Source organism: Cryptotermes secundus, unplaced genomic scaffold, assembly GCF_002891405.2.
Source record: "Cryptotermes secundus unplaced genomic scaffold, Csec_1.0 scaffold378, whole genome shotgun sequence".
Taxonomy (NCBI): Eukaryota; Metazoa; Arthropoda; class Insecta; order Blattodea; family Kalotermitidae; genus Cryptotermes; species Cryptotermes secundus.
Window position 1 is genome coordinate 386,197 of NW_019734966.1, and position 10,558 is coordinate 396,754.

At 40.1% G+C, this 10,558-nt stretch overlaps 1 protein-coding gene across 3 annotated transcripts in view; it reads right to left on the bottom strand.

Annotated features, from left to right (window-relative positions):
* The window catches only part of LOC111869067 (gamma-tubulin complex component 6), a 55,816-nt gene extending 50,014 nt beyond the window's left edge, over window positions 1–5,802 (bottom strand). The window contains exons 1-2 of one of the 3 annotated variants that reach the window (XM_023860269.2): window positions 5,686–5,802; window positions 3,280–3,454 (exon numbers count right to left, since the gene is read on the bottom strand). In XM_023860269.2, the coding sequence (XP_023716037.1) occupies window positions 3,280–3,448 (169 nt within the window). In that variant the 5' untranslated portion in view covers window positions 3,449–3,454; window positions 5,686–5,802. Of the gene's footprint in view, window positions 1–3,279; window positions 3,455–5,098; window positions 5,244–5,502; window positions 5,645–5,685 lie in introns of those variants that run through there. The other 2 variants (XM_023860268.2, XM_023860267.2) reach the window with 2 other exon arrangements.
* Between the last annotated feature and the right edge of the window lie 4,756 nt (window positions 5,803–10,558).

Here is a 10,558-nt window from a genome sequence, read left to right on the forward strand (position 1 = left end):
CAGTTCTACACTCACACTCCATAATCACACTTCACTTTCTAAAATCGCACTAACTGGGAGACATTTCTGCTAAAACTGGCACTTAACAAAGGCCAGGATGCCGAGAGAAATGGTGAACATCCCATCCCCGTGAGCAAGCTGGGAATGGTTACTATTTTTAAGGTGTCATACATCCTTCACCACTACGGTCTTCCCTTCAGTGTCATCTCCCTACAGAAGTAGGGTTGGGGGACTTGGAATTTCCATGACATGAACACAGTTATTAGAACACAGTTTGAACTGTCCAACTCGGTAAGAACGTATACTGTCAATTGCAAAATGCTGTAAGCTAATGAAATGTCCTATTAAAAACTGAATTCTATGCCAATACAGCTGTGAAGTTAAGATTTTTTAAAATAAACCTGAGACTTGGCGGGGGGCTGGAGTAAATCAAGTCGCGGGCCGTATCCGGCCCGCGGGCCGCCAGTTGGCCATCGCTGGTCTAGAAGATTCAGATGCTGTATCATAATTGCTTTTCAACTTCCTTTAGAACATGCCAACTGCCTCTGTGTTCTAGTGGTTACAGTTCCTGGCTACAGATCCAGAGGTCCAGGTTTGAGTCCTGGCACTACCAGATTTTTTCTGAGAAGTAGTGGGTCTGGAACGGGGTCCACTCAGCCTCGTGATAATAACTGAGGAACTACTTCAAAGAAATAGTGGCTACGGTCTAGAAAACCGAAATTAACGGCTGTCGGGATTTGTTGTGCTGATCATGTGACACCCTCTGTCCACTAAAGTTGGCACTAACTCTGCCGAAACGCGGTAGTTGTTCAGTCGGTCAGTATAGTTGCGAACTAAAACCACGGAGTTTCCTTTTGTTTTAGAACATGTCATTTTTAGGCTTTAAGAAAACCAGATGGGACTGAAACTGAATGGGCCACATCAGCTGCTGATCTATGCTGATGATGTAAATCTACTGGCAGATAACCTAACACCCATAAAAAACACACAGGAACTGATACTACAAAGGAGGTTGGTCTAGAAGTCACCAGAATGCAGGGCAAAATTGTAACATAAAGACAGTTAACATATCCTTTGAATAGGTAGTAACATTCAAATATTTTGGAACTGCAGTAACAAATTAAAATTTTACTCATCAAGAAATGACGAGCAGATTAAATTCGAGTAATGCTTGCTACCAGTCAGTTCAGAACTGTTTGTTTTGACTGTGGTCTAAAAACAATAAAATAGAAACAAAAATACAAAACTATAATTAGGCCTATGGTTTTGTATTGGTGCAAAACTTGTTCTCCGACACTAAAGAAAGAACACAGTGAGGGTATTTGAGAACAGGGTGCTGAGGAGAATATTTGGACTGAAGAGGGATAAAATGGTAAGAGGTTGGAGAAAACTGATTACTGATGCACTTTATAACTTGCACTCTCTGCCAAATATATTTAGAATGATCAATGCAGCATGCATGGGAGAGGACACTAGGAAGATGTAGACAGGAGGATAATATTACAATGGATCTTAGAGAAACAGGACAGGTGGGGGGAGTATCGACTGGACTCATCTGGCTGACAATAGAGACCAATGGCACCCTAATGAACCTTCATATTCCATAATATGTCAGGGATTTTTTGAGTGGTTGAGCAACTGCTGGTTTCTCAAAAAGGACTTGGCTCCATGGAATTAGTTAATTACATATAACCAAACAAACAGACAAGTCTCTTTAACTCTTTGACTGGCGCGGGCGTGTTTTAACGCCCGGACGATGCCAGCCATTCCCTGGCGTTGGCGTGTTTTAACGCTTTGACAATCTCTTCCCTTCTTTGCTCTCTTGGCACTCATCAACCAAAGACATATATATGATAGTTTTTGTGCATGTTTGTAAAGAACCCTTGTAAACTTTGTGGGGGGTCTATATTACTGTCAGAACCCTCTGAGAAGGTAAAGGTCAGAAAATATTTCACATTCATTCAGTTTCACCATGGCTTCTTGCAGCAAGTGTCTTCGTGTTCCTACAGACCAGCTGGAAAATGTTATGAACGAGATTTGTTCTGATGATGAAAGTGGCGATGAAATAATGATTCCTGAATTGGATGAAGTTGATAGTGACAATAATACAGTGATAGACAATGATCCACAAGACAGTAATCATGAACATTTACCTACCACGAGTGCGGTGCCTGACACGCCCATCTCATGAACGTACGGAGACATTGTACCCCCAATATTTCCATTTGCTAATAGTTTCGGGATCAAAATTGATATAACACATAAAATGCATCCCTTTTCATGGATTAAAATTTTTTCTGGATGACGACTTGGTAAATCACATCACAACTGAAACCAATCGCTATGCTCACCAGCACTTCAACACACATGAGTCAGCTCCTCACTCTCGAAAACACAATTACAATTATGTCACATCAGATGAAATCTGGACATACTTAGGAATTGTGTTCATGACAGGAATCGACAAACGCCCTGAAATTTAAGAATATTTGTCCACTAGGCCCCTATTTCACACCCATGGTATGGACAAAACCGGTCTTTGCAGTTGAATAGTTTCATTCTATTCAAAAAGAACACAACAAACGAAAAATACAAGAAGAGAAATTACAGATTCAAAGATTTTATATTGGACTGTGTAGAAAAATGACTGAACCAAACAAACAGGGTGGAGAGGGAGAAGAGTCAAGGAATGAAGTGGATGACGAATCTATTGCGTCAGACTCGAGTGCAGTCACGCCTCCGCCCTCGACCTTGAAAAGACCACCAGTGAAAGAGCCAGTAAATCGTCTAGAGGGTGGCTTGAAAATTCACAAAATGGTCCATGTTCCTCCCAGTAACAAGAAGAATGGTGCCCTGAGAAAGTGTCGCGTGAGTGCTAAGCACAAGATTAGAAAAGAAACAAGTATCATGTGTGCATGCTGCGGTGTGGCTCTCTGCAAACTTTCATGTTTCAATGTTTATCACACGAAGAAAAACTAATAAAGAGGTATGGAAAGGCATTTATTGCATAAAATATTGTATTTTAATTAGTTCCTGAAAATTTCGTTTTTAAAAACCAATTTTTGTTGAAGTTGTTTAGGAAAAAGTAACTACATGCATTTTAGCGACATAAGGTTTAAAGAGCCTGCCAGGACAGGGGTGGGATTTAAATACCCTTCGCGCCAGTCAAAGAGTTAACATAGTGCGACAAAATGTACACAGACAGTTACAAGAAATGCACACAAGGAAAATGTTAAAATTAACAAATGAAAGTTATTCTGATCACAAGCTACTACTTACATGATGTGTAAGACTTGTTCAACAGGACTGCATATGAAAGAGCTCGCAAACCCTTCACAATTTTGTTGGAGCCGTGGTGCTCCAAAGAATGTGAAGGGATATGTTCTTTCATAATCTTCTCACAGAGTTGTGTGACTAATTCATACACACTGTCTGAATCTGTTGCCATTGTTGCCTGAAAAAATGGACCCAAGTTAAGAATGAGAAGTTGATCCAGGTGGATTTCTGGACTTCATCCATCATCCTGTTTTCATTTAAAACACTATCCTGTTTTTATTTGAAACACAAGGTTTTGGAGACTGGATTCTGTCTCCATCTTTAGGTGAAACCTCAGTTCGGCCCAATCAATAGCGGTAGTCCATATGTGAACACCTGCACCAACATAAGTTAGGGAATACAAACTAAGCACAGAACAAACCATCTGCAAGAGCTAAGATAAAAACATTGAAACACAAGAAAAAAAAACTCCGCACTATGAGTACTCTGGTGCTAGGCTTCATGTGTGCAATAAGTCACGACCTGCCAATACCATACTCACAAGAGACTTAATTACCCACAGCTATTCATGTGACTGAAACTGTACCAGGCAACAGAAAAGTTTCATTCAATGCTGGCACTACCACCTGCAAGACACACTACACAGAGGGAACAGTAATGTACAATTTAAACTGGGGTTCATTCTTTTCTCTGTACCTAAGACACATTTTTAACAGACACCAGTCAGCCAGCCTGTTTCTTTATTGCAGTAATTGTTCCAAATAATTGCCACACAAAATATCATTTATTATTCACAGTATTATATGCAACACCACTTCCCACAAAACTTGTTAACTTTAAAAGTTTAAAAGTTCACCATATGTTTCAGCCAATATGGCCATCATCAGGCCTTACAATCTTTTTGATTAGGAAAGTGCTGTCTTCCGTTGTTACTGTAACATGTGTGAATTTTCTATTGGAATTCATGTATGTGAAGTTCTCTAGTAAGTACAAAAATAACTAATCACACAACATATACAGAACTTCACACACATTAATTCTAACAGAAAATTCACACGTTACTGACATACAAGCTCACTGAAGGGACCTGCATATATAGTAACAACACACATGAATTCTAACAGAAAATTCACACATGTTACTGACATACAAGCTCATTGAAGGAACCTGGATATACGGTAACAACAGAAGACAGCACCTTCCTAATCAAAAAGATTTTAATGCCTGATGATGGCCATACTAGGCTGAAACATGTAGTGAACTTCAAAACTTTTAAAGTTAACAAGTTTTGTGGGACTTGGTGTTGCAGGTAAGACTGAATAATAAACGATAAATGAAAAGTGCAACAGGATGCTACAATATAACATTACCACATCAAATGACTAATATATACATCTGAGATGAACACTGAAACTTACAAAGGAGAAAGTAACAGAAGGGTAGAGCAAATTACATAACATTCATAATTTGTATTATTCAGGGTGATTTAGGGCAAGGAATATGAAATGGGAAAGGAAGAGACAATTTGGGAGACATAGGCATTGATGGGAGGAATTCAGAAAAACTGGGTCTGGAAAATACTGCAGTGAGTCATGTTGTGGTTCAATGAGGGGCCTCTCTTAACAGACCATTCACTCTGAATCATGAACTTACAGGCCTACATCGAATATGTAAGGAATGGATGAACTATGATGGCAAATACTCGAATAAATGATAATGGCTCCAAAGAGATATTTGCAATGTGTAAGAAAGTATTAACGGGGCTAAGAATAAGTTCTTATCCTTTCAATTCCCCTTACAATGTTCCTACTCTGTTGCATACCTGCACATACACCATCGTGGATAGAACACGTACTACTACCGACACTCCTCTCGAACTAATTCAGTGGGTCACAAAATTAAAAAGACTAACACACAGACCTACAAAAATTTGATTCTAAAGGGTTCTGACGACGGTGCATAACACTCGGAATTACTGGGTTTTTGGGCTTGCTGCTCGTCCGGTATTCTAAAAGACTAGAAAATACAGTGTTTCAGAAACTAGATCTGTTTCCGTTCTCAGGTGAGGGGAAAACGCCTACTTTCTGGTCCCTTAAAAAAAAAATAAGAAGCTATCCTCAATCACTGGAATTTGATCTCTAGTGTCTTAAAATACCAGACAATGTACAAGTCCAAACACCCAGCAATTCCGAGCCTACAAAAAATTATTTGCCACCTTCAACTTACTTTTCGCAATCAAATTTCCAAAACACACTTTTCCGGTAATAGATCACAATTTTCCGGTAATAGTAGAGGACATATCCTACATATTTCACTCACCACCGCTCACCACTAAGCCTACTAAGCAAGGGGTTGAAACTGGAATAGGAGATGGAGAAACATGCAGAACTGCCATCTCTACTCACTCACCTCAACTAGATAATCTGGTACGGTCAGGTACCAAGCATATTACACCTATCGCAATTAATCGAATCGCACAAATGTGATCCAATCAGAGAATCCCCAAGTTCCGCTGAAGGGTTTGGACGTTCGCTACACCATATCTATCGCACAGAACACTAGGGTAACTCAAAGCGATTGGTAGGCAACATCGCCTCCGTGACGTCACATGAAGCATCACTGTAGCCGCAAGCAACTATATTGATACAAAATGGCTGCTGCCAGTGCCGAAAGCTCGGTCGGTAAGAGTGTAAGCTATTATACCACCTGCCCTGTCGGTAAGAAAGTACGCTTTCAGTATATGTCTTAATTAATGAAACTCAGGGCCAACTTTACCTTTACCCTATACTTAAATGTTAGAAACATGTTCTGTAGCAACACAACTTAAAACATACCACTTCTTACATGCTAAACAATTCCTGTGAAGTGGACTGTTGTTAATTTAGTATTTAAAGCAACATACGAGAAAAATGTGATTACTTTAATTTACAGCAGTATACTGAAACTGAACATGCTCACAGAACGTTTCTTCAGGCTAAACAAATATTATTTTTGTTTGGGCACTATGCCACAAGCCGGAAGGTCGCGGATCGAATCCTGATGAGGTCACCGGATTTTTTTTTTCAATTTACCTATTCCTTCCAGCTGCACTATGGCCCTGGGGTCGACTCAGCCTCTAACAGAAATGAGTACCAGGAATATTCTTGGAATGTTCTGCGGGGTAAAGGGCGGCTGGTATGTAAGGCTGACAACCTTGCAGCCATCTGTGAGTTGATTTCTCAGAATTACTGGGTTTTTGGACTTTGTCCACTGTCCAGCATTATAGAAAGTAGAAAAAAAAAACACCAGTCATCAGGTGACAGCGCTAAGACACCTACTCTGCTGAGTCCCTTAGAAGGAGCAAACCTTGTTTTCTAGTTTATAGAATAAGATACGATGGACAAAGTCCAAAAACCCAGTAATTCTGAGTATCATACACCATCACCAGAACCCTTTAGAATCTACAACAAAGATGTATTTATTAATCATGAAAGTAACAGGTGGCTACATGTAGCCACAAATAATAATCATTGCATGCTATAATCCCAATCAGTTAATGATGACCCCAGTCGTGTGCATAACTGATCCCTGTCAGAGATCATGCTGACTCAGACAGATAACTGGTAACAAAAAAAAACTAATATTTTTGTAATTCTCAGTTCTCATTTAATGGTTATATTCAACATCTCTTCCTGGCATAATCAAACATGGTAATATAAATATACCATCATCACTCTTTTCAGTTCATCATACACAATCTCTAATCCATACCAAGTTACATAACCTTGCGCGGAGTCTTTGGCTATATAACGAAGTTTTTGTAACTGTGGCGGTTGTCAAATTACACTGCAAAATCGTCACATCTGATCAAGTATGGGGTCCACCCAGCCTCCTATCTTGCGGGTACCAGGGGTCTTTCCCAGTGGTAAAGCAGCCAGGGCATGGAGATGACCACTCACTTCCATCAAGTGCTGAAGTCAAGAATCGTGGAGCTATACCCCCACTCCCCCATATATTTTCATGGCACAGTGCTTAATCAGTTAAGAACAGGGACAATTTTACCTGTATGTTACACATGATTCTGCTGGTTTGAAGACACTTCAAACATTTAACTTCCTTTAAACTACTTCTTGTCTCTTCTGCTGGCACTGATTCCACTAAGGGGTGGGTTTATGGATGATAAGCCTCCAACTATGTTTGCCTGCCCACAATTTTTAACCTTGCACCTCTGTCCTTACAGTTCCTCTATTTGAGATACAACTATTATTAGCCACTTTGGTAAGCCACCTCAGTCTAGTCTCCTGACATTCTGGTCTAGTTTCCATTAAGCAGTGAGATGATGCACGAGAAACCTCCAAATATGCATGCACTACCACAGTTACTCATCTAGAGTGCACAAGTTTCGCCTGCTTTTTATATCATCCATCACTCATGTGGGTAAGCCATCTTGATTTGAGCTGTCCTTTGGATCTTTTGCCTTTTAACATATAATTACAAATCCACACCATGCCATTTTATTACATCCATTGTTTCAATATGCCCCAATCACTGCAAATTTTTTGTCCATGAAATGCCACTTTTATCCTTGTGTTTCTGCAAAGATTTCTCTGCCTCTTCTTTGTTTACTACTTGAACATACGCCTCTCCCATATTCCTTCCCATGTATTCAGGCGATAGGCAAATTCTGTTGGGTACTATCTCCAGCCCTACTCAACCAATTCAGTTTTGCTGCAGCAACTGTTGCATTGGGAAGTTATTTACCACAGACGAGGCACATTTGAATAAAGCAAATTGAATCACCAGTCCATGTAATGCCAATTGATAAGTAACTTTCATTATAAAGACAGACCTTTCATGTGTGTGTTCTCACATTAGTGCAGTGAAATTTGTCATAAGCTTGTGATATTTCATCACTGTCCCCAACAGAACTGTCTGTAAGCTTAGGACTAAAGTTCCCCTATTTTGCCACACGCCTCTTCTTCAAACATCATGCCATGAGGCCTGTGTGTAAACACAAGGGTTAATAAAATATATAATAGAATGGCATAATAGATAACTAAACGAGAAAATCACAAAAAGAAATTTGAGAAATTCACAGTGCTTCCAACCTAAAAATTCGACCTTATACAACATTTACAACAAGCACGTGCAGTATTCCTCTGTGACAGTGCTGCTAAGCACCAATTTCCCGTCCCCTATTCATGCCTTCTTAGCTGCGAGTAAGGGAACACACATCATAAGACGCAGTTTACACAGAAAATAAGAAAAACGACCCCATAGTGAACGAACCACNTCCGCGTCAAAGGGTTAAGACAAATAAGATGAATTATCTTAACAAGTTTTAGCGAGTGTAAATTTATCATAGTTGACAAATATGGACTTTTTAAATACTTTTTAAATGGTGTTGTGAAAACATATGAGGGCAAGTAATGCAATAGATTGACGTAATTGGGACACCTGATGATGGCACTATGTTGCCGAAACATGTTGTGAAGTGACAGGTGAAACTGAGTGCACTACAAGACGGCCACTGTATACATATAATGGATGAAAATCAGTGCAACAGGATGCTCAAATATAACAGCTCTTTTCATTGGGAACTTTTACCTTGCAGATTAATTCCTATTTCAAGTAAATGCAACCTCACTAGTCATTGGTCACATCATCCCATGGTCAACATGCTTCAGCCACATGGTGATTAAACTAGCGCAGGAAAGTGCTAAAATAAAATTTCTAATAAGTGTTTGACTGTTTACAATCATGTGTCTGATTGCAACAAATTTATGTACACATTTATATATGTGAACTGTATCCAAGTGTGTTGTTGCCTGTACAACTAAGAAATGTTATGCTAAGTGTAGTTGTTCCTGACTGTATTTCATAAACTTATGTGTCCCTGCTGTGTCTGAACATACAGCAGAGTTACTATACAGTTACTCATAGTGTGGCTGTGTATGTGAATGAATCTGTTGTGTTTCTAAATCTGTTCTGTTGTATTCTGACATAGACCCATACCCTTTTGTCTAAAGCTGGTGGGATTGAGATATGGCTACCTTCCCACCTCATTGGCAACGGTGATTTTCAGAAACCTGGACCTAACTCCCTGTGTCTTGTCAGCTCATTGTAAACCTGATTGGCTATGTGAGATCTGAGGTTTTTGAGGATCCAAGCAAAATTCTCTCACAGCAGTCTGTGGTCACTAGTTTCAACTTCAGCATTAATCACAGAGAGACAGCAGAATATTAAGGGAATACAGAAAAAGCATTAGAATTTAAGAGAAGAGCTTCGATGCTGTTGTAAAATAGCAAGTAGGGGGATATTTTCCATACTTACACGGGCTCGGGGGAGGGGGGGACTGTAGCATAGTTGGTTGAGGCACTGTGCTACAAGACAGAAGGTCATGGGTTCAAGTCCCAAGGAGGTCACTGTTTTTTTTTTCGGTTGACCTAATCCTTACAGCCGACTCAGCCTCTAACAGAAATGTGTACCAGGAATTAATTAAATAATTTTACTGGGGAGTAAAGCTCAGCTGGCACGTAAGGCTGACAACCTTACCGCCATTTTTGAGCCGATTGTCTCGATCATGCTTGACCCTCAACATCTCACAACCCTATGGGCCTTCACGGCCTGTTACAGGGATAGCTTTACTTTACTTTTACTTTTACATGGGCTCATAATTGGATTGGATTTCTTTGTATGTTTACTAAATTTGAATTTGCTTTGTGAGACTTACTTACTTACTCATGGAGCTGAACCCTTCTGGAGGAGCGGCCAATTGTGCAGCTACTCAAGAATTTACCAGCATTTTATAGAACCTGAAGGTTCATTACCGTGTTCACAAGAGCCCTCCACTGGTCCCTACCCTGAGCCAGATCAATCCAATCCATCCCATCCCATCCTATCTCCCTAAGATCCATTTTAATATTGTCCACCCACCTACGCCTTGGTCTTTCCAGTGGTCTCTTTCCTTCTGGCTTTCCCACCAATATCCTATATGCATTCCTCATCTTCCCCATTCATGCTACATGCCCTGCCCACCTCATCCTCCTTAACTTCATCATTCTAATTACACTTGCAGAAGAGTACAAGTTATGAGGCTCCTCATTATGCAGTTGCTTTGTGAGACTATGTATTCTAATATAACGCAATGACTGAAGTTAGCTCTATCTAATTGGCGTAAAAACCCGGTGTTCTACAGGGTACCGGACAATGGCCAGAGTGCAAAAACTCATTAATCTTCCTCTTTGTGGCCCTCTGCCTGGCTGCTTCAGTCATCAACCACCAAGGAATGTAATTCTTGTGA